General features: G+C 41.5%; 1 protein-coding gene across 1 annotated transcript in view; it reads right to left on the reverse strand.

Moving 5' to 3' along the window:
* arhgef10la (Rho guanine nucleotide exchange factor (GEF) 10-like a) overlaps nt 1-25,572 on the reverse strand; it is a 114,098-nt gene that overhangs the window by 39,800 nt on the left and 48,726 nt on the right. The window contains exons 16-17 of the mRNA XM_061070604.1: nt 23,380-23,480; nt 5,101-5,222 (exon numbers count right to left, since the gene is read on the reverse strand). Coding sequence (XP_060926587.1) covers nt 5,101-5,222; nt 23,380-23,480 — 223 coding nt within the window. The remainder of the gene's footprint in view (nt 1-5,100; nt 5,223-23,379; nt 23,481-25,572) is intronic.

Genomic DNA, 25,572 nt, shown 5'->3' on the forward strand with positions numbered 1-25,572 from the left:
GCTGTCACATTATGGCCTTTCATAAATACATCCATTACTGGTCTGCAGGCTTCAGGAGAACAACGCCTGCGGGACGGACTTGAAAATAAATGGCTGATAAAACTCTGTGAGGCTCAGAGTCACAGAGAGAGATGGAGGGAGCACGTTGTCCAGATGAGTTCCAGATATCACTCAGTGTCAAAACCATCAACAACTGCAATCCATGCTGATCCAATACCTTTATTTAAGAATTATATAAATTAAATATATGTATATAAATATAAAACATATATATAAATCAAAAAGTAACAATCCATGCTGATCCAATACCTTTATTTAAGAATTATATAAATTAAATATATATATAAATATAAAACATATATAAATCAAAAAGTAACAATCCATGCTGATCCAATGCCTTTATTTAAGAATTATATAAATTAAATATATATATATAAATATAAAAAACATATAAATCAAAAAGTAACAATCCATGCTGATCCAATACCTTTATTTAAGAATTATATAAATTAAATATATATATATAAATATAAAAAACATATAAATCAAAAAGTAATAATCCATGCAAACGAACGTGTTTTTTGATGTAAACTAATTTAAGTATTCTTCAATTCAGCTATTACCACGGACAAGTGTCATACAAGTTGGAGGACACAAGCTATCTATTATTTCCATTTGTTGCTTAAAGGTTTAAAGATGGACGACACGACAGCTCCCTGAATGTGAAGCCAAAATATCTCAATCGCCCCCTGGTGGCTGGCTGCAGTATAGGTCGCAACCCATGCCTCCTCCATGTTAGCAAAAATGGGTCAAATAAATTTCTTATTAATGTCATTTGAAGATGTTGTGGAACATTTGGTATTAAGTAGTTATTGGATGGGCGACTCCACTCCACAATCACTGCTGTGCAGACTCAAGATGGCTGCACCGGTCTCTGTGATATCTCGGCTTCAAATCTGCACATTTGGAGGAAGTAGAGACACGTCGTCCATCTTCGTATTCAGTCGTTAGCTGTGCCATTTAACAGCTGATTCACCCGTATGGAAATGTGGTTCATCTGCTAAAGCATCTCCTATTAATCCGTTAACTCCGGCACCTCTCACGGTCCCACAGGGCCGACTGCCAGACCTGCCCTGTTTCATCTTCCAACAGACAGGGTGTGCGCTGACTCTTTAAACAACGGCCATCGGGACGGGGATTGTCTATTGACCGCGATAGCCCAGGATTCTGTGTGTGTGTGTGTGTAAGAGAGAGAGAGAGAAAGAATGAAAGAGATAAATTGAGCCGAGTCAGTCGGCCCTGCTGTTCTCTCTCAGCAGACTTGTGATTTTATCTCCGGTGCCTAACCAGTTCTCCCAGTTCGTCCAGTTCACCCAGGCCTGGCTCCTGAGTGGACCGGGCCAGCATGGGGGGGGGTTGAGCTCCCTCAGGTGACCTGCGCATGTTGTTCATGCTACGCTGCTTTGGAACTTTATTTCGTGCAGGAGATGGCTTCGGCCCCTTCGGCCACATCTCTTTTTAATCTGGGATTTCGGGTCTTTTTTTTTTTTTTTTTTTCTCGCCTCCTTTTCTTCATCCTTTCTCCTCACTGTAACTCAGACTGCCAAGAGAAGCTGCGGGAGCTGGAGAAAGAGATGCCGCGGAGCTTTGGCACTGAGAGGCGTGTGTGTGTCCCAGAGGCGGAGATGGAGACACAGAGAGGGAGAAGGGCTGCTGCCGAGTTAAGCCCCTAATCACAGTCTGCTCTGCATGAAGGACTTAAAGTCACTCCATTTAATGCCACCTTCTCTTTAGTGCAAAAACGGGGAGAGAAATACTCCTGCTTACCTCCTCGGCTTTCTGATACCTAGGCCCAAGCTCCTATCACGCAACAATTCATGTGATGCATTAAAGTAATCACAAACATATACAGGGAAACATGCAAACTAAGCACATACATAAGCTGCAGTGCTGAAGTCTGGACCTTTTCCTGGAGTTTTTTCCAGAAGGGCTGCAAACGTCTAAGTTAGTTGCTCCTGAACTTTTCCTTCCAGCTCCCTGTTAAAATATCCAAGTTGAGCCTGTGTGAGAATACAGCAATGTCCGGAAGATTCACAGCGAACCAGGAGGGGGCGTATTGATGTCGACGGAAGCAAATCATAAAAAAAATCTGATTTAAGAATACGAATATATATCAGAAAAAGAGGTGCTATACATTTTAAAGGCACGTCAACTTAGAAATAGGAGATTCGAGAGCATTTCACGATGCTGGTGTCTGAATTTATACATCACGCCCTGCCTCCTGCTGCTCGACTCAGGCGCCCCCCCTCCCTCACCACAGCTCCTCTTGAACATGTGTGACCCGCACAATCTCCTGCTGCATTCTTGTGAAAAGGAAAACTCCAGAAAATGTCCATGGGCCCAGTTTTTCAGACATTTTCTGGAGCTCATGTCTAAAAACCGACTTTAAAAACCAACAGCCATGAGATCAATGAATGTTTCCCTCTCTCTCACATTAGCCTGAACGTTAAAAACCACAACATACATGCTCAAAGCCAAGTGAAACAGTTCATGGCCAAGTGAAACAGTTCATGGCGAACCACATTCGTGACTGACACGGCCGGCGTGCCCCCCCGCCCGTGTGCTCAGGTGCCTCATCTGTTTGTATGTGAGAGGTGGAGAATACCATCAGATCCTCGGAGACCACCGGCTCCCACCGGCTCTCAATATATTAATTGACTTGGCTCCGCTTCCAGCCAGGTGTAACACACTTTCTGCAGAACGCTCCAGAACTTTCAGGCGAGATCTTCTGGGAAATTCCCACCTGCCGTGTCGGAGCTTCACTTTCCCTCCGCTGCCTCTCCTCGGCTGGCAGACTCCGGGATGGCGTATAGGTCTTAATCTAATGTCGGGAGCATTGATTTATGCTTGGGTGTCCCACAGCCATTAAGATAATTGCATGATCACTTTATAACACCCTCATAATTTGGCTCCCCCCTCACTCCGACAGCCCGGCTCAGAAAGACCCGTAACCACATTATGGTGTTATAAAATGTGGTTGGAAATATTATCTCTCAACCCCTTTGCAAATTGATCTCAAACCATTTCCTCTGAATAAACCCTTTTAGTCGCTCTCTCACCTTTGCCGACCACTTGATCTATCGGAGGCTTCCAGAACTTAACAGCTCGTATCGATTGAGATCCTTTCCTCCGGCATCTTGAGGGGATGCTCTGGTGTCACCTTGTGATTCTAATAGTCTGGGTACTTTTGAGTGAGATCAGCACTGAGACAATGTATTTTTAGCCGCTGGGGGCAAAGCATCTGCACTTTGATTGCATTTAATTCGAAAAAACGACGGGAGTAATTGGCAAAATGATCTCTGTCGACACAAATCTCCGTGAAAATAAAGATCCCGACTTTGCTGTGGGCGAAGGAGAAGTTTGCTTCAGTGAAAGTCAAATTGCTCCGACTCTCTGGGAGGCGCTCGGCTTCCTGAGCATGAACATTGAACACAGATGAAGTTCAAGTTATAAAAGGTGCAGTAATTAAAATGTTCTGCTTAAAAGAGACATGTTATAGTCATTCATAATATTTAATGGGGTTATTACTTGAAAAGGTTTAGACGTGTAGGAAATATCCGCCACTCTAACAACAAGTTCAACAGGCAAAAAAAGGTTTTGACCTATGACCTTCAAATTGTAATCAGGTCATCTTTGTGTCGTTGTGTATTTCTGTCCCAATGGTAATGAAATTCCCTATGTGTGTGTTACTGAGATATCACATTCACAAGAACACAAGGTCACTGTGACCTTGACCTTTGGCCTTTGACCACCAAAGTTGAATCAGTTCATCTTTGAATCCAAGGGAAGGTTTGTACAGAATTTGAAACTATTCCCAGCAGGTATTCTGGAGATGTTGCGTTCACATGGCAACCATCGGCTCTTGCCCGTGCGGACCCATAAACATTGAAAAAGCTCAACAGTCTTCCTCTTAATCAATTCCAATGTATGTTCTGGTGAAAACGTCATGTTATCATAATCATGTATCATCATAAAAAAGAGGAAGTACAATGTCTTGTGCACCAAGTTTGATTTCTGCAATGATTCATGATAAAAAAAGCTACATTCCTTTGTACTTCACCACGGTGAGTCATGGTGAGTCATGTTTTATGTCATGAATTAACATTGTTTATTTTTACACTTACATATTGACTTCTGCATTCAAATGATACAATTTGGTTTTGCATTACACGTATAAACTAAGATATATCCTGTAATGTTTTGATCCGAGCTGAGACCAGATGTAGTGTTAAAGATTAATGAGCTGGTAAAGAATTGATGGGACTTTCTTCTTAGATGCGATACCTTGATTTACTGATTGGTCCCACTGTGCTACATTCCTATTTGATTTATATGAGGGCTGATTGACAGGTTCATGGCCGCAGGAAGACAGAATCAGTCATAGATAAAGATTTACACATTTATCTTAAAGGATCAGTGTGCAGAACTTAGTGACATCTAGTGGTGAAGTTGCATGTTGCAGCTGAATACCCCTGGTAGAGAACCTGTGGCAAACTTCATTGTCATAAAAACTGAAAAGGTGTTAAGTTAAACTAAATTAGTATTTTCATTGTGTATTTTTTGTCCTTGAATTTATGTTGTAATCATATCTTAGCAATTTTTGTGACATTTGTATTATTTATTGTCATTTTATGCTGCCATATGTTCAGGTTGGGGAAGGTTCTTGTATGTAATTTGATGTAAATGTATAAAACTGTATAAAACCAATAAATATATGTTTAAAAAAAAAAAAGGTGTTAAGTTTGTCCAGTCAGGGCTACTGTAAAAAAGAAAATGGCTGCCTCCGTGGAGAGAACTGGTCCTGATGTAAATATATGTGTCTAAATATAAAGAGCTCATTCTAGGGTTTAGAAAAAGATCATTTGTACAATTTTAAATGAAACACACCAGTGAAAACATCACTAGGATTATTTTATATTATATTTCTACCTATAGATCCTTTTCACCTTTAATCTGCTTACATGTGCATAGAACACATTTCAAACCTGTGCTCTTTATAAAGAAAAGATCTCTGTCACAGTGTCACAGTTTTATTTTTACCTTTCTCTCTGGTGACTTGGTGGCGAAGACGGGCATGTGACAGGAGAGCAGCGGACACCAGAGCGGCGCCTTCGTCTTCCCCTCGTCTTCTCCGTACAACCAGCCCGGTGAATTCTCCTCTCCTGAGAGAGAGAGAGAGAGAGAGAGAGAGAGAGAGAGAGAGAGAGAGAGAGAGAGAGAGAGAGAGAAAAGAGAGACTTTTTCATTTCCTCTCTCGAAGGTGGATCTATGTTAATGTCGTTATCCTTCACCGCCTTGTTTTATTGACACGCACCGACTGAATAAAGCTCACACTCACATCTCCTTCAACAAGACAGAAACCAAGGAAAAAAGAGGAAGGACATTTCTCTCCCTCTATTATGTGATATGAACAGCGTTATTAGCATGTGAATAATATAATCAGCTGGAGGCCTATTCCCTGATGTAGGAGGCGAGGCCAGACTCTGCCAACACAGGAACTCAGCAGGGATGAAACCTGCACTTAATCAACAGTGAGACTTGGTCCCGGCAGGAAAACACACAAGTAGGATCTGAGTTATAATAATGGGTCCGGCTGTTTGTTGCAAACATCTCGCGGCTCTACAACAGGTGCACCCCCGACAAGGCACCGGGCAAATCTTGCCAAACCGATCCCACTATGTAATTTTGCGATCATCAATTTCAATTTACAGAGAGTAAATTGTGCATGAAATTCAACAGCTTGCAAAAATTTTGCCTGCATACGTTTCCATTGGCACGAGTTGCCTGTTACCTGCACTGTGTCTCCCAGGCTTCCCAGTCACATTAGATGTATTTGCATTGGTCTATTTCAGAGTTTGTTTTTAAAGGAACAAAGTTTGTTGACTATTTCTTTGCATGTATGAGTTTGCACTGAATGACGGCACCCAAGGTTGTTTGAGTGATTCCATTCATCCGGTTTTGGCCACACAGACAAATGTACCTTAACAATTTAAGCAGCTCCTTATTGAATTAGTGAAATTACAAAAATGTGTCATCGCTCTCAGAAGTCGTCGGAAATTCTCATCACATTCAAAGCTTGAGTGCATTTGAATAAAATACAGCCGGGGTCCTTCAGAGCAAGGAGCTGAAACAATGATCAAGGACAGGAATGAGTGAGCTGCTTCTGTTCAAAACTTTCAATGACTTTTCCTTTTTGTGTTTGTTTGCTGTTGATTTTCTCTCTCATCTGTTTTTTAACCTTGTGAGCACCATCTCCGTTCTATCCTCAAAAACATTTGTAAACAAAACCAAGTGTCTTCATGCCTACACCAGTTGAGATGCAGGAAATAAAAAATATACTTTGATTTTGTATTCACCAAAAGATTAGAGGAGAATAAAACATTTCAGGAAAATACGTTTTTCAGGACGAGATACAAGACATTTTTCAAGAGATACTTAATCTGATTTATATAAAATTCATAAAATGGTTGGATATTGCACAATTTATGCAGTGAATACAAATAAATACACATACTCAAGTTAAAGTACCACATTACCTTTTCTACCTCAGTTAAAGTAAGAAAATACCTGATTTTAACTATTAAAATTAAAAGTATTTGCTGTAGAAAACTTGAAAAGTACCTGAAAACAAATCTACTTAAGTAAAAATGAAAAATGAATGAAAAATGCACTTAAGTACAGTAACTGAGTACTTGTACTTTGTTACATCCCACCACCGACTTTAACTATAACACATTTAACATCTTCTCACAGAGTCCTGCTCAGAGCAAGGTCACCGCGGAGAATGGAGCAGATAATTATAAGGTTTTTAAAAAACAGTCATTTATATTTTCAGCCATTGTGGCATGTTCTTTAATAATTACTTTTGAGGAGGTGGGGGGGCGTGGTGGAGTTTTGGCCCCGTGGGCTGCCCGCCCCTCAGTGACTCCCTCCCAGGATATGAGGGAGGTGTGAGGTCACGGACTAAAGGACTTGAATCGCAGCCAGATCGCTGCAGGTGGGGAACGGGAGGTCCAGCGGTTTCCTTTACACCCCGAGCAATCGTCAACTTTCATCAGTTAATTAATACATTAGCTAAAATAATGTTCCGCTTGGGCATGCTGGGCGTGGATCTAAAGGAATGGGACGCGTGGTGAGATGGAAGGAGGTGAGGACACACACTGGCCTTCTTCACCTTCAGTCTTTGCCACAGAGTGGTGAGGATGAATAACAATGAAGAAATGATAAGCACGGACCTTCATTTAAACTGGCATCAAATTGGGACATGCACCTCACACACACACACACACACACACACATCTCATTTGTGAATGTGTTTGCATCCTTTTCACCTCTAAACACAGGAGCCATAACATTCAGGAGGTGTAAATAAGCCACATTCCTCATCAATGTCGGAAGAATCCATCACTTTCCAGGTTATTTTTCAGTCGTAAATTTGCAGCTTGGCGTAAATTTTCCGAAAACAACTAAAAAACTTGATATTTATGACGTTGACTCAGGTGCACGGGCTCATCTCCTCCTGAAATAGTAGCTGAATCCATCACTCTTTCATTTCGATGGCGTTAAACTGACTGTAGTAAAAAACGGAAGAGCTCACCGACAACATTTCTATTTCACGTGTTTACTCCCGAGTTTCTCTCCGGTCTCGAGTCCGGCGAGCTGTGATTCATACAAGATTCACATCGTGTTGCATTTACCACTAATAGGAGTTACACAGACTAGGGGGTAAAAAAAAAAAAACAGTTGCATAAGGGTGATTACAAGCCGGGGCCGAGGACATGCGACTTACTGTGGCTTCCGATATCTACCAATTAGTGTCAGCAAAGTGCAGGGAAGTCACAGAAGCCAGCAGCCAGATGACATAATAAGAATCAAAACCATGTTATCATTAAATCGCTGTATTACAGATGCAAGGAACTGGTTGTTCTTACATATCATTGGTCTATTATGGAAATAAAAAGTTGGGATATTGATTCAACTTGTATTTTATACTTTCTTCTAGGACAGCGTATTAGAAGTAATCTCAAAACCAGGGCAGTTGTGTAACTTTTGATTTACAAAGCAACGGAAGGACATCGTCAGTTACATCATCAGGCAATTAAAAGGGGATTTGTTATCACCCGTGTCTATTTGTTTGTTGTTTTATTTGTTTGTCGGCAGGATGACACAAAAACTACTGAATGGATGTTTCACAAAACATGAACCAAGAATGAACCCGTTACATTTTGGTGCAGATCCAGACAAAGGCGGAGATCCAGGAGTTTGTTATATCACCGTCTGAAACTTTGCGTGTTTTCACAAATAATTCATGGATCTTAAAGTTAAAACATCAGACTGATGATTGAGTGCAATATGATGCAGATCCTGACAAAATTATGGATTTAGTGGATCCAAATAGGGTGTAATACTGGGAGAAGATCCTTTCAGCCACTGTACGGTAACAAGTGGGAATAGAAACCAGTCACTGCCACCAATGTGCAAATGAGATAATCTAGATTAATCAACAGTTAATATTCCTCCTTAACAGAGGGATGTGCTTAACCTGGTGCCATTCAACATTTATTTCCTCAAGCGTCACAAACGCCTCACGTTAACCTGCTCGACTCCCCCCCCAACACACACAAGTAGCTCACCTCCAGCCGTCTACAGCTTCACTCGACCCCTGTCACGTCCTGAGTCATGTGCATCAGCTGACCTCGCTGTAGCCGAGGACACAAAAACACATTCCTATTGACCGAGGAACCTTGTCCTCCGCAGCGAGAGACACACACACCTGGAAACATCGATAGGAAAACCACTCGATGAACTGTGAGTGCTGCTGTCATTTCACTGTTTATGGACAAATGCTCTCACACACACACACTCACACACACACACACACACACACACACACACACACACTCACACCAGCACACCATCAGCTGGGCTTGATCACAACATCACCTGGGAATCCTCCACACTGAGGTAAACATTGAATCAATCACACTTGCCTGCATGTAACTGCTAGAATGTGCAGAGCTCTCTAAATACATGCTCAACCGGCCCCTTTCCCCCTAGAGGTCAACGGGAGAAGAGTCAGGATCCACTTTGAACTTCTACAGTTTTTACGCGATGCCTAATAAAAGTGGATCTACACTGTGGAATACGCAGTTGCTGCATGGATGCATTGCACGAGAAAGACTGACAGGGAGATTAGTGCAGTGCTTCCCAGCCGGAGGTGTGCGTTTCCCCGGAGGTGCTTCTGCAGCTGCCAGGGAAAAAAGGCTGTAAAGCAACTCAGCTGGAAAAATAAAAAACTAAGAAGTAGTACTAAAAAAGTAGTTTTTAAAAGTTAACTTCTCAAAAAAAAAATCCACTTAATTGTGTTGAAGAGCAAAACGAACGCACAAGCACCGTTTCTAATTGGCTATAAGAGTTAAACTAGCAGATATGATAATCCCAGTCTGAGCTGCAGCACCTGAACTCATCGTTCTGGTTGAAGAGTGCATGGGAACTCATCAGCGGGAAAGTGGAGAGGCTGAAATAGAATAAAAGTGCTAAAAATAAAAGTGGTGTCGGGCCCATGTGGTATCATGCTGTTGACAATGTGCCAAACCGTGTGAGGAGAGACAGAAGCTACGCATCAACAGTTCCAGGATCAGGTTTTGCCTGGATGACCTTCTGTGGAACGAGTGATGTCTGTGAAGAGGCCGATGGGAACGAGCTGTGGCGTCGGATTAGAGGAAAGGTTTGTGAACCGGAACAAATAGAAACTGCATCATCAAGTGAAACTTTTTATTCCTAAAATGCAGAAACAAACGCCAGCGGACAAACAGGAAGTAAGATTCACACGAATCCAGAGCTGTGGTCATTTCAGCGTCAATGTTCCCAGCAGATGAATCTCCTGACGTGATGGTGAACACTGTTTCATAACTTCTTCCACAGGTCTGATTGTAATGTGTCATTTCAATCAAAGCTAATATTTCTCATAACCACTGGCAATCACAGCGGAGGGAAACCGAGGCGGCGCTCAGCACGGACAACACCCACCAAGCGTTTATAAAATCATGTAAGTGTTGCTATTGTGGTCGATGGGTTTCTATACGTGTGTAATACTTCAAAATTCTCTCAATGTTTCAGTCTGTGCTTTTGTCTTTCTTCAATTGATGCAAACACCAAGCACCGGCTTTTGTGTTTGTAGAGAACTTTACTTTTCTGAGCACTGCCTTTTTTATACGACTGGGTTCAATTACACAATGATAGGCCACACTAGTGTTGTCACGATACCAAAATTATGACTTCGATTCTATACCTGCCAAAATATCACGATACTCGATACTTTCGATACGATACCACAAATACGATACGATACTGGTATATTTATCTATGAAAGTAATAAATAAAACATCTGTAGGGTTCCCTTTTTTACAAGCTTGTTCCTGCCCAGCTTTTTGAACACTTAACAAATGGTATTCACATTAGTATTAGCCTACAGCAAGATATTAATGAAAACTACATGGTGGCATCATAGCATTGATTATATACGGCTATGCAGGCCTAGCCCCGCCCCTCGCAGTCAATGCATTCAGGCAGCGTGACAGGGGGCGGAGCAGTGACTGCGCTCTGACTGCTGCTATTTTAATAAAGTACCGGTACTAAAAATATGCTAAACCGTATCGTTTTTAACGTAATGGTACCGCGGTACCTTTCTAGTACCGGTACACCGTGCAACACTAGGTCACACCCACCAAACGAGATGAATTATGACTCGAATTATGAGTAAGATTCACACTAATCCAGAGCTGTGGTCATTTCAGCTTCAATGTTCCCAGGGAATTAATCTCCTGACGTGATGGTGAACACTGTTTCATAACTTCTTCCACAGGTCTGATTGTAATGTGTCATTTCAATCAAAGCTAATATTTCTCATAACCACTGGCAATCACAGCGGAGGGAAACCGAGGCGGCGCTCAGCACGGACAACACCCACCAAGCGTTTATAAAATCATGTAAGTGTTGCTATTGTGGTCGATGGGTTTCTATACGTGTGTAATACTTCAAAATTCTCTTGATGCTTCAGTCTCTGCTTTTGTCTTTCGTCAATTGATGCAAACACCTGTTGTGTAGGTTAAGCATATGGATGTGCTGTGCTAATGCTATCCAGCAACTCACTGGTTTAGCTGAGGTATAACATAGGAAGATACTACTAGATGTTTAAATAGGCCTGATTCAAGATAAATTGAGAACTCAATAGAACTTGTTATAATTCTGTTGTAGTGATATAACAGATAACTCAAATAGAAACTAAACAATAATATTAAGGTACAGTTTAAAAAACAATTTAAACAGGAGTCAAAATAGAATTGATAAAACCAAAAATAGGAAATGGTAAATCTTTTCTTTTCCTACAAGAAGAAGATTGAACTTGAATTTAATTATTCTTATATAAAAGAAACCGGCATTTCAACTAACTATTGTCTGTGGTGTGTTCACTATATTTATATTTCCACTGTTTAACTATTTTATTGCTCCTACGAACCTAGGAACTGGTCCTGTTAACCTACTTAACTGCAACTAGTAGGAAGTGTTACATAAAATTGGCACAACAGCACCGGCTTTTGTATATTTGTAGAGAACTTTACTTTCTGAGCACTGCCTTTTTAAATACGACTGGGTTAAATTACACGATGATAGGCCACACCCACCAAATGAGATGAATTATGACTCTAATTATGACGGCGCAAACGGATTCAAGCTAAAAGGTCAACGTCATTCAAATTGGTAACTGTGGCAAAATGGTGTCAAATGTTGTGCAATTAGTAGGGATGGGGGGAAAAATCGATTCAGTTACAAACCGCGATTCTTGTTAATGACGATTTTAAATCGCCATGCTGCCTCCCAAATCGATTTTTAAAAAATAAAATATTTAAAAAAAATATATATTAAAAAAAAAACAACATATATATTAATTGTTTTTTTACGGGGGAGATATAGCCTACTTTTTGTTTATTTCAAAGTTGATATTTTAAGTAAACTTTTATTCATTCTAATTAATTTACCTTTTATTTATTGTTTAAAAGTAGCATACATTTCTTAATCTGTCAAACTTACTAAACTTGTAAAATCAAACTTGTAAAGCTCTTATTGAATTTGACTGTGTTTTATTTGATTCAACTATTTCCATGGTCCAGTATTTAAAAAAAATAAAATAAAAACAATGATAGGCCACACCTACCAAGCAAGATGAATTATGACTCAAATTATGACGGCGCAAACGGATTCAAGCTAAAAGGTCAACGTCATTCAAATTGGTAACCGTGGCAAAATGGTGTTAAATTGTGCGATTGAACGTTTAGCAGACAAATCTAAATCAAAGACCAAACCCAAAGAAAACAGAACGAGTCCAAAGTCCAAAGAACTGAAAAGCAAAAGTAGAATCAAAAACAAAGCAGAAAGACCAAGCAGAAAGTCCAGAAGCGGGTCAGATCCCGACAGTTACGACTGCTGTAAATAATAAACCAGTTTATTCCTCCGCAGTGTTAATTAGAGGCAATCAATATGAGAGATGAGATTCCTCCGGCTGAAAGGTGAAGGTCGGGTTCCGTCTACAGATCTGTGAACTCAATCGCAGCTACTGTACAATAACTGCGTCTGAACAGCATCATCAGAATAACAAGTGGGCGGAGTCCTCGTTCCAATTATTACTTTTGTTTCAAGTCTTTTTTTCACTGATGAAGATTAATTTGCCGAGCAGGCCGCTCCCTCAACCCCGGTGACACACAGGGTCAGAGATACAGACTAATTAAATACACCAGTGCAATTCATATTTCCCAGGGATCAATGGATCTGTTAATTAAATCTGTTGAGTCATGTTTACTCATCATAAACATTTCCCATGGTCGAGCACGGGCGAGATAGAGAGAGAGAGAGAGAATCTGCTCTGTCTGACAGATTCATTTCAGGGACTAAGGGGTGTGTGTGTGTGTGTGTGTGTGTGTGTGTTTGTGTGTGTGTGTGTCTGTGTGAATGTGTGTGGTGTGTGTCCGGTGGTGTGTGTGTGTGTGTGTGAATGTGTGTGTGTGTGAATGTGCGTGTGTGTGAATGTGTATGTGTGAATGTGTGTGTGTGTGTGTGTGAATGTGCGTGTGTGTGAATGTGTATGTGTGAATGTGTGTGGTGTGTGTCCGGTGGTGTGTATGAATGTGTGTGTGTGTGAATGTGTGTGTGTGTGAATGTGCGTGTGTGTGAATGTGTATGTGTGAATGTGTGTGTGTGTGTGTGTGAATGTGTGTGTGTGAATGTGTGTTTGTGTGTGTGTGTGTGTGTGTGTGTTGATTCGTGTGTGTGTGTGTGTGTGTGTGGTGTGTTTGTGTGAATGTGTGTGGTGTGTGTCCGGTGGTGTGTGTGAATGTGTGTGTGTGTGTGAATGTGTGTGTGTGTGAATGTGCGTGTGTGTGAATGTGTATGTGTGAATGTGTGTGTGTGTGTGTGAATGTGCGTGTGTGTGAATGTGTATGTGTGAATGTGTGTGGTGTGTGTCCGGTGGTGTGTATGAATGTGTGTGTGTGTGTGAATGTGTATGTGTGAATGTGTGTGTGTGTGAATGTGTGTGTGTGAATATGTGTGTGTGAGTGTGTGTTTGAATGTGTGTGTGTATGTGTGAATGTGTGTGTGTATGTGTGTGTGGTGTGTGTCCGGTGGTGTGTGTGAATGTGTGTGTGTGTGTGACTGTGTGTGTGTGAATGTGTGTGAATGTGTGAATGTGTGTGTGTGTTGATGTGTGTGTGTGTGGGGTTCTCCTCGACGTGTGTATTAAACACCAAACAACACACAACTCAAGAGATAACAACTTAATGTAAGGTATAGCCAACGGATGGATGCAGAGAAATCCGTCACCGTGGCAACCAAACAATCGGAATCCGTGGCTTAACAAAAGTGCAGCACCCCCCCTCCCCCCCCCCCTTGCCTGTTTGATGCCTTTTGTGCGTCGCACATCAGCATGGCACAGGTTATCACACAGTGGATTAAGGAGACGTGTCAGAGTGTGTGTGTGTCACAACTTCCCGAAGCCGCACTCCACTCATCTATTGATCCGTGTGCAAGGGTCGGGGGGGGGGGCGAGAGAGCGGCACACTTAGCAGTGTAACCGCAGGCAGCAGCCCCCCCGCCTGCCCTCTGTTCCCTGCAGTGGGACTGATTGCTTGTCTCAATCATCCTTTCACCCCCCCCCCCTCCTCCACCACCACCATCGCTCCCACACAAACACACACTCGTACAGACACGCACTCCCACACACTCCTCCACATCCGTCTCTTTCCTCTCTCTCTCTCTCTATCACACCCTATTAGAGTTGCAAAATTCCGGGAATATTCAAAGTTGGAAACTTTCCATGGGAATTAACGGGAATTAACGGGAATAAACGGGAATTAACGGGAATAAACTGGAATAAACTGGAAATGTTGTGGGTAATTTATACTAACTGTATTTACCTTGTCATATACAGACATGAATATAAACATTTTGTTGTGTCATAGGCTGATTTGAGTCCTGAGGAAACTTTGGGCACTTGACTATATGCTTCTGCATCGTTGTCTCATTCTTAACATAGGTCTTTGCACAGTATTTGCAAATGTACACAGCCTTTCCTTCTACATTGGATGGGGTGAAATGCCTCCACACATGAGATAGTGCACGTGGCATTATTCTGTAGAATAAGATGAGAAAAAAGTTTGTAAAAAAACACTAATGCAATGCCAGAGATATAAATAGTTAGCCAAACAATTGGAATAGTCTGTAAAAATATTTTACAATTGATGGATAAATGAATGGAAATAGTCTAGATGAACAGATGAACAATCCTCAATCAGCATGCTAATATATTTTTCCCAGTAATATCATGGAAACTTACCTGACTAGTCCTGCACACTACAGCAGGCCTCAGTAGCCCTACTGTAGAGTGAAGGATGCTGGGAGTTATCTGTGCACGTGATGGAAGAATGCACAGTGGAGGGTTGAAACTCAACGTTCCATACATCTTTAAAATAGAGTTTTGAATGATGTTTTTATTGCTCAGCGTTTAATTTGCATTGTTTTTTTTTTTTTTCAAAATTCCCAAAATTCCCGAGCTAAACTTCCCATGGAAAGTTTCCGGAAATTTACCGGAAACTTTCCGCCCCTTTGCAACCCTACTCCCTATTCCCTACTCCTATCTCTCTCTCTCACTCCTAATTCCATACTTCTCTCTCTCTCTCTCTCTCCTCATTCCCTTCTCTCTCTTTCTCCTCATTCCCTACTCCTCTCTCTCTCTCTCTCTCTCCTCATTCCCTTCTCTCTCTCTCTCGCTCGTCTTGTGAGGGGTCCATCACAGTCCGGAGCTGTAACCCTGTCTGAACGGGCTGGGACTGCACGGTAGGAAGCAATTAATTCCGCCGCCAGAAAGCCCATTAATTAGCCGACGCTCCTGGCTATTTCACGAGGAGCCTTCACAAGCGGTGGAGCCACTCAGAGAGAGAGAGAAGAGATGCACTGGCACACCAGGTTATTAATGGAGCCCGGGACTCCTGGTGAAGCTGATTCTCTCTCTCTCTCTCTGTTCCGAGGACTCGTAACCACAAGTCCACTCACAAAGTGACAAATGCTGTTTACTAGGAACATGCCTCACTGGGCTCGGCTATCGTATGGAATCACGTGAACGAGTGCAGCTTCAGCATTTTGCAGAAGGAGGTATCGTAACGTTCCTCTTACTGATCCTTGCTGCTGACGTCACTTTGACGCTTGATCACTGACATGTAATCAGTTCATTTTTGAGTCCGAGTGACAACAGTTCAACATATTAAGGAAGTTCTCCAGAGGCAGACTCGAGATATCACGTTCAAGAGGCTATAAATCAACTATAAATAAACTTCCACCAGACTTCAGTTAGTTCACACTGACCTTTGACCTCCAAAATCGAATCACGTCATCCTTGAGTCCAAGTGAATGTTTGTGCCATGTAATGAAATTCCCTTTGTGGGATCAAACTACATCGCGTTAGCAAGAACATGAGTTCCCTGTGACCAAACTGTACTCAAGGTGTTCCGGAGCTGTTGCTTTCCAAAAGATCAAAAATGTGTTCATAAGGCTACAGTGACCTTGACCTTTAACCACTGAAATCCAATCAGTGTTTCTTTGAGTATAACTTGACGTCCGAACCAAATTTGAGCAAATTCCGTCAAAGCATTCTTGAGTTATGTTCATAAGAATGGGACGCACGCACACATAGGAAGAGCAACAGACCGACAAACATACGATCATGAAAACATACAAATCTATACAACACACCAGAGGGAGGAAACACTGACAGAGCACATGTCTCATCTGATCCTGATACAGTTCAACATATTTAAGAAATTCCCCAGAGGCAGACTTGATATTGGATCAATCTACACCGCGTTAGCAAAAACATCCCTGTGGCCGTGACCTTTGACCCTCCAAACTATCGTCAAGGTTTTGCAGAGCTGTTGCTTTCCAAAGATCAAAAATGTGTTCATTTACAAGTGTAAATTTACATACAGTGACCTTGATCAGTGTATCTTTGAGTCCAGTTTGACGTTCAAACCAAATTTGAGCAAATTCCGTCAAAGCTTTCTTGAGTTATGTTCATAAGAATGGGACGTGCACACACATAGGAAGAGAAACAGACCGACAAACATATGATCATGAAAACATACAAATCTATACAACACACCAGAGGGAGGAAACACTGACACATGTCTCATCTGATCCTGATACAGTTCAACATATTTAAGAAATTCCCCAGAGGCAGACTCGAGATATCACGTTCAAGAGGCTATAAATATGAATTTGTGAATCCATCGTGACTTTCACCAGACTTCAGTAAGTTCACACTGACCTTTGACCTCCAAAATCGAATCACGTCATCCTTGAGTCCACGTGAATGTTTGTGCCATGTAATGAAATTCCCTTTGTGGGATCAAACTACATCGCGTTAGCAAGAACATGAGTTCCCTGTGACCGTGACCTTAGACCCTCCAAACTATCCTCAAGGTGGTTCTGAGCTGTTGCTTTCCAAAGATCAAAAATGTGTTCAAAAGGTCACAGTGACCTTGACCTTCAACTGCCGAAATCCAATCAGTGAATCTTTGAGACCAGTTGGACGTTTGAACCAAATTTGAGGAAATTCCGTCAAAGCATTCTTGAGTAATCATGGTCACACATAGGAAGAGAAACAGACCGACAAACATACGATCATGAAAACATACAAATCTATACAACACACCAGAGGGAGGAAACACTGAAAGAGCACATGTCTCATCTGATCCTGATCTTCACACCCGGGACCAAACTGCAGCACAGAGACATATCAGTGTTTTCCTCTGAACCGAGGCCACAAGCAGGATAAACACTGGAGTGAAGATGAGTCGGAGAAGATGAGCTTTGTAATATCTAATCACTCACTAAATCATGCATGAGTACATTAGCTGTTTGTGCCGTCCACCATTTAGGGACGATTTCGGGAGCACGGCGCCCATTTCAAACTACACAAGTCCACGGTCGGGTGCGTTGGAAATGCTGACTCGGCTGTGGGTCCTCTCCCCCCCTCTCCGAGCACAGGGCAGGCCCGCCCTCTGCCTGCACCGAGGAGGAAACCTCAGCGACGGTACGCCATCATGCGTGAAATTAAATCAACAACTCCCTTATTGTAATTACATTTGGTTAAATGGGAAGGCAAAGTGTGGGTGTAAAACAATTAACATGGAATTGTCGTCCTGACCAGGTTGGTGCTGATCTGTTTTCCCCGGGGATCCAACGGAATCCATCACACCCCCCCCCCCCTCATCTCTCCCACGTGGGGTTAAATGGATCATAAAGTAAAGTGGCGTGGTGATGGCGTGAACACAGAATTATACGTGATGGTGGTTGAAGACTGAATATGAGAGTTTTTTGGTGTATTCTGAGGAAAATCTTTTAAATTGGAGCCAATATTGAAGTTAAATATTGTGGAACAGAGCAAAGTTTATCACATTTAGTCCCATTATGCAAACATTTAATTTTAAAACCTGTATTTTAAATGGGATGTGTAGGCGTCTGCACCCAGTTCTCAACCCAAGTCAGATTTTATTTTATTCAATTAATGTCTCTTCTTTTTTGAATACCCTGACTCTATTAAAGCTTTTTTAAAAGATAAACACAATCGGTTAAAACCATCAAATACACAAAATATCATATTTGTTAATGTGTTTGACCAAAAACATCCATAATGATCTGACGCATTTAAAATTGTGATTGAAGATTATAAATCAAACTTCCAGTGTGAATTATACTGTCCCACAAGATGTAATGAAGTTTATGCCGAATTGATTATCAATATTTCAGCGAGAGCTTGATAATCTATTATTTGCATCAACCACTGTATGAGGTCACGTGGGGGTGTGAAAACAGACGCTGCGTTTCCCAGTTTCCCTGTCGACAGCAGAGGATTGTTTATTAAATATTAGTGGTGTAGTTTTGTATCATTTAATTGGTGTTTATTTTAATATTTATGTTTTTATTCCAGCAGAACACCAGTAGACCATTAGCTGCTCTTGCTGTGGGACTTTGTTTGTTTGCTTTTTAAAATGTTTCCTGTCTCCTCCACACAGAAGATACTGGTTCTGCCTCATGTGACGCACTAGCTTCCCTATTTTTTTTTTGTATTTGTGTTTGTTTGTACAGTGAACTGCGCTCATATAATAATTGTATGTGTAAACTATGTGTTGTGTTGAATCCTCTTTGTGTACAAGACTAATGATTGTACTGTGCACTGGTGGGAAGTGGAGCTCCACACCTGCCCTGGTTCCGGCAGCTGGGACGTAACTGTGAGGACGTTAACGAGGCAAACATTCATTTTAAAGTTGTATTTACTCTTTATTGCCTTTTCTTCCACTGGTCACCTGTTGTGAGTGTGTGTGAATTACCTTTATGCACCTGCTCCTTTTATGACTGCTGCTGCTCCACGGCTACATATTCTACTCAGATGTATATATGTATGTGTTTTGTTCAACCCTTAAATTAATCTGTACTTTAATGAGTATAAAATGGAATTTGTTTTAACCTCCTTTTGTGTTTTTGTGTTTCAATATTGTGTAGATGCAGGACTGGCACCAGAATTAATTATATGCACCTGCTCCTTTTAGAGCTGCTGCTGCTCCACCTCTACATATTCTACTCAGATGTATATATGTATGTATTTGGTTCAACCCTTAAATTAATCTGTACTTTAATTAGTTTAATCGATGTTCGTTTAAACCTACTTCTGTGTTTTCATGCTTTAATATTGTTTACCGTAAATGCAGGACTGGCAAAGAATGAACTTTTTATGACTGCTGCTGCTCCACGTGTACATATTCTACTGTTTGATGTATTAGATGATTACATGTATGTGTTGTGTTCGATACTTAAATTCTCTGTACTTCGATACATTTAAATCTCGATTTCATTAAACTTCTTTATGTGTTTTTCATGTTTTAACATTGTGTAAATGCAGGACTGGCAAAGAAGGAACTTCACTGTGTCATGCGACACATGTTTAAATCTGTGATTTTAGTCTAAAACAAAATGTATATGATATCGAAATAATCCAGACTTAATGGTAACATCTCCTAATAACTGGTCAACTGTTGTGAGTGTGTGAATTACCTTTATGCAACTGCTCCTTTTTATGACTGCTGCTGCTCCACGGCTACATATTCTACTCAGATGTTTATATGTATGTATTTTGTCCTTAAATGAGTCTGTACTTTAATTAGTTTAAATCGAAATTTGTTTTAACTTACTTCTGTGTTTTTGTGTTTCAATATTCAATATATCCTGCAACACATATTTAAATCTCTTACCTCTGGGATTTCACTCTAAATCAATTTTGATATTCAATTTGTCCACATAATTCAGATTTACACGTGTTTAAATACACGCTGTCCATCATTCTAACAGAGATTAAAAGGGTAAAGATGGTTCTGATTCTCTCTGCAGCATTCATTGATTTGCTGGAGACACACAGCGAAGTGTCGGGTCCCAACCCAACAGGAGCAAAGCTTCTGGATTCCTGTGAATGTATAGATATTATTTATGTCCCTGGCTACACCGCCTGTTTCTCTGTGATCTTTCCCCTCCTCCTCTCTTTCTCTTCTCGCTTCACTTCCTCTCAAACTCGTCTCTATTTCTTCTGACAGTTCTCGTTGTATTTCTTGAGCTCTGTGTTATTTTATCACCTTTCTTCACACCTCGAAGTTTGCTCTCCTCACGCTTTACTGCTCATCATGATGTTGATGAAGGAATTGCAGGATATGATTACTGGTGGTTTACTCTCATCGGAACCGACCAAAGGCCTAAAAACCTCAGATATTTCAATTTCCCTTCATTAGTCAAATGATCTGAAACTTTTAAAAGGCGAAGTTTTCATATTAATTTCAACACACGGGAGAAAAATGTGTGTGACAGGCGCTCGAGGCTTCGACGTGACAAAGTGATGCTGAGAGTTGAACCGTTATGGAGGCGCTCAGTGTACGAGTTTGAATATTGTGCATTATTTACACTCTAGCAGAATATCTTAAGGTGTTACATGTTTTCCACATGTGTAATGTGGTAAGAAATGGGAAGGAAATTCAATAAACATATTCAATTTGAGCAAATGAAAGACTATGGACATGCTTCCGCTTCTCCTAATAGATGCTGATGGTCTCTTTAATCTCTGTGGGACTCCAGCTGTGGAGAAGCTCCATGATTTGACTCTGAACGATTCTCCCGTGTCCACATCGCAGCCACAGAGGAGGAGTGTGGCCCGAACACACACACACACACACACACACACACACACACACACACACACACACACACACACACACACACACACACACACACACACACACACACACACACACACACACACACACACACACACACACACACACACACACACACACACACACACCGTATACAGCGTTCTCTATTGAAGACTCGACAGATGCACTGAATGCTTCACGCACCTCTGTGACCCGGCTGGTAAACACAGAGCCAGCAGAACGGCATTGTTGCTTGTTCTCTTTTTTCTTCTTCTCTTACAGTAGCGTGCAGGGATGGAGATCCTCTAGATAAAGGAAGGCAAACAGCCCTGTCTCCACATAAACGCAGATATTTTGCAAAACATTTTCCACCGAAAAGGAACACGCAAAAGACATATTAGTAAAACTGAGATTTTTATAAACGCTTTCCAAGGTGCAGATCTTCAGAATCTTAAGTCTTTGTGTACGTGTAAATCGGAGCGTTTGGGAAGTGATGACGTCTCACATGATCACTGTTATATATATATTTATATATTTATATTTATACTGGTTTCTTTACGTTTGGCTCGGTCTAATTACAAGTTAACAACACTCACTGGATTCTACCTCACTCGATATTATTCTATCATAAGAACCACAGCGTTCCTCTACAGAATATAACGGGATTGTTGATGTAGACTTTATCGCCACCAGCCGGCCACGACTGAGCATTTGTAGTCGTTTTGTTTTCTCGAACTAGACAGAAATATGTTGTAAAACAAAGGCTGTGAGGACAGTGGGGAAAATATATCCAAATGTATAAGAAAAATGTTATTTAATGCCTAAAACGCTTAAAAGCCTCCTTGAGGTTCTCAAGGTTGAGCTTGAGTATTTAAAGACATACACAAACATTTAATTGTGTCTAGTAATCTACTACAATAACTTCCTCTGAGATATTGAATGTTTCTGCGCCGATGCTCCCGTCGATGGCCTCTGGGAAGCAAGGAGCCACAACAACACAACTGGAGCTGCACACACACACACACACACAACCTCAGCGTAGTAGAGGGACACATAGTGCATTCACAACAAACCCAGAATAAAATGTGTGTGACAAGGAAGAGGGCTGAAGGCGACACGGGGAGAGGAAGTATGCGTGCCATCACGACCAAATAAGCAGATTAATGTCCTCGGTTGTTCCGTCTCTGCTTTCTGCCACGGGATGACAGCGTGCATCGATGAGCCCAGGAGAGGACGACCTCCTGAGCTGCAGCGTGGTCAGACTGAGGCCCGGGCCGAGGGAGGGGGGGGCGGGGGAGGGAGGTTATAGGCGGATAGAAAGAAAAAAGAACTGTGCTGCTCCCTGCTGGGCAGCGTCTGGCCACTTCTACTCCCTCCATGAAGTAGGGACGGGGGAAAAAAATCGATTCAGTTACGAATTTAAAACGATTTTAAATCGCCATGCTGCCTCCAAAATCGATTTTTAAAAATACAAAAATGTTAAACTTATTTATTGGTTTATACGGGAGGGATATGTGGAGGGAGCAAGTTGACCAGCTCTTGTTTTTGTACAGGAATTTAAACATACCCAAGCACTAGCTTTGCATCGCCTACATGCAAACAACAATGAAGCATAGCCTACTGTTTGTTTATTTCAAAGTTTATATTCTAAGTAAACTTTTATTCATTCTATTTAATTTACCTTTTATGAGTTGTTTAAAAGTAGCCTAAGTAGCATACATTTCTTAATCTGTCAGTTTGTGTGCAGTTGACAGGGGCTATACAATAATAGGGCACATTTTTATTTATTTTCTCTATTGGCTGCCCGGGAGTCATTTAGTTAATGTTAATATTTGAAATAAAACTGGTAAAGCTCTAAGTGAATTTGACTGTGTTGTATTTGAAGGTATAATTCAACATTTGCCATGGTCCAGTATTTAAAAAAAAAAAAATAACCAAAAGAAATCGCAGGAAATCATAATATTGAATCGCAATACTTACAGAATCGCAATACATATCGTATCGCCACCTAAGTATCGTGATCGTATCGTATCGGGAGGTCCCTGCCGATTCCCGTCCCTACCATGAACCGGGTTCGGCTGCTCGGGCCGATGCAGACGTACGAGCGAGTGAAAGCTCTGAATCCACGACCTTGTCTGTGACGCAACACCAGATTTCCCTGAATGTTAAGTTTGTTTTTTATACATCAGAGACATGAGGTTTATTAATTCAACACCGTTTTTTTGCCTCTTTCTTCAGCAGCATCAACTCCACATGACCCAGTTGAGAGTTTCTGTTCCATTGAGATTATATATAAAAGGTGGAACAGATGCATTGTGAAGCAAACACCGATGATGTGTCTGAGCCTCTGACTTAAACATTGCTATTGTATTTCACTGCGTTACATCAGGCTGTTTAAATAGAAAAACACATAGCAATCCTCTCTGTATGTGTGTGTGTGTGTGTGTGTGTGTGTGTGTGTGTGTGTGTGTGTGTGTGTGTGTGTGTGTGTGTGTGTGTGTGTGTGTGTGTGTGCACTTACGTAGTGCGATCTTGGTCAGGTGCAGTCGGTTGACCCAGGAGATCTTACTCAGGGGGTTGGGAGTGTTGAAGACCATCATGAAACTAACAGGACGCCCTGACCTGCAGCAAAACACAGAAGGAAACATAAACACAATCAGGATCAGGTGCAAACACAAACATCACATGGACAGAAAATACATGTTTCAACAGGTCGGAGCAGAGGATTCCACAAGAGAACACTGGAGTTTTCTACTGATTTGAGGAAGGACGCGAGTAAAAGATAATAATAAAAGTTTATTATACTCATAATAATGTGTTTTTCTAACAGAAACCTATGGTTGTCGTATATTTCAGGGTCAGATAATGATGTGTTCATTCACTACAGGTGATTTCTATTGGAATGGATTCAAGATTCAAGATTCAAGATTTTTATTATCAAATGCACAACAATAACATTAAGCAGTCGCTGGCAATGAAATGCTTGAGTCACAGGCTCTCTTCTAGCAATGCTCAATAGTAATAATTACAACCTAAAAAAAGAAAATAGAAATAGTATAAAATAGAATAAAATAGAATATCAAAAATTGTCAGAATGTTAAAGTGTGATTATGGCATTTTGCAGAGTCTGTAAGATCTGCTTTTCATGAGTGAATCAACAGAATCATTTCCAAGGACACCACTGCTCTGATATCAGCATGTGTGTGTCTTGCTGTGTGTCGACTCACACACACCTGTGACTCAGCTTCTATTCCAATCAACTTGCCTGATTCAGCGTGTGACCCCAGTTCAACCCAGCAGTTCCCCCAGGTCGCCCAGTCACACTCTGTGGTCCGGACACTGCGGCTGCTCTCTGCCTTTTTGCCTTCGTGATAGATTCTACTTTGCCGGTCTCTTTCTTTTCCTGCAATTCTTAAAGTCCGTGCACCTGTGCCCGGGTCCACCTCCACCACCCCCCCCCCCCCCGCCGCCCTGCTCTGACACTTCCAGCCGAAGTCTTTGTCCGATCTCTAGAAACCGCAGTAGTTTGAATCCCTGCCTGCTGTGCTCCGTCATTTGGAGATCAGCTGGACTCAGTTGAACCTCAGTCTCCTGCTCACTGGAACAGAAACTCAGAGCTACACGTCCACTCTGCCCGCCGGCCGCAGTTCTTTCTTTCCTGCAAGTTTCTATATCAAAACTTCTCCCGTCTCTGCTCCTGTGTGTCTGCAGATAGAGTCCAGAAATAAAAAATTGTTTGTAACGAGTGTACTGCTGCTGTGTTGATGGTCATTGTGCAAAATTGCGGTTGTAGTTTGGATCATTATGTTAAAAAAAAAAAAACCTCCTCGAAAGGTCAGCACATGTCATTAGATCGTGAAATATGATTATTAACATATTCAGCTCGTCATTGTGCCGTATTTCCATTATTCCTGCTCGTTATCTCAATTGTTTCCTTCTCTCCTCCTCACATTTATGTTTTTATATTCATTCACATGTTGCTAAAGGTTACAAGTATTAAAAACAGCGACCACGATTTTGGTTTTATCGACTTTAAATGAAGAGTGAAGGAAGTTGGAAGCTTATTGATTTCTATATCAACAGGGAAGCGAGCCCAGGCAGGCCGGTGCTGGTGATGTTCTTCTTCAGAAAGTAGAAAAGACAAAGTTCTGAAACTTGGTAAAGTAGCAACAACTCTACCCACGAACTCCATGAAATGTACATACAGATAAATGCAGCGCCTCCACCTCCTCCCGCTATCCAGAAATTAAGCTGAAATATCAAAAAACGCTGCCATCTTGCACATTTGGAGCCAGAGTCTGCGCTGTAACAATCGGGGGGGCGGAGCTATGGTAGCGAGGTCCTTCTGAGACGCTTGCTTGACCAATCGTGAGACAGTCTGAGCTGTCAATCAGGACGTTTTCTAGCAAATAACATAATAAAACCAAACATGAACACTTGAACAAACAAAAAACGACCTCAAATATTCAGAATATGACAAAGTTTGTCCCTTGACCCATGTTGTTATACTGCAGCCAACCAGCAGGTGGCGATCAAGACGCTTTGGATCCGCTTTAGAGGAGCAGTCATGTCGTCCATCTTAATTTACGGTCCACAGTAAACGCTCCCTGATGATGTAATAGAAAGTGTTTGAGCCGAATCAGCGGCTACTGACTCTGATCAACCAACGAACTGACACCTGATGAATCCCCATCACTCACTCAGTCTCACACAT

This window comes from Limanda limanda, chromosome 4 (genome assembly GCF_963576545.1).
Source record: "Limanda limanda chromosome 4, fLimLim1.1, whole genome shotgun sequence".
Classification (NCBI taxonomy): Eukaryota; Metazoa; Chordata; class Actinopteri; order Pleuronectiformes; family Pleuronectidae; genus Limanda; species Limanda limanda.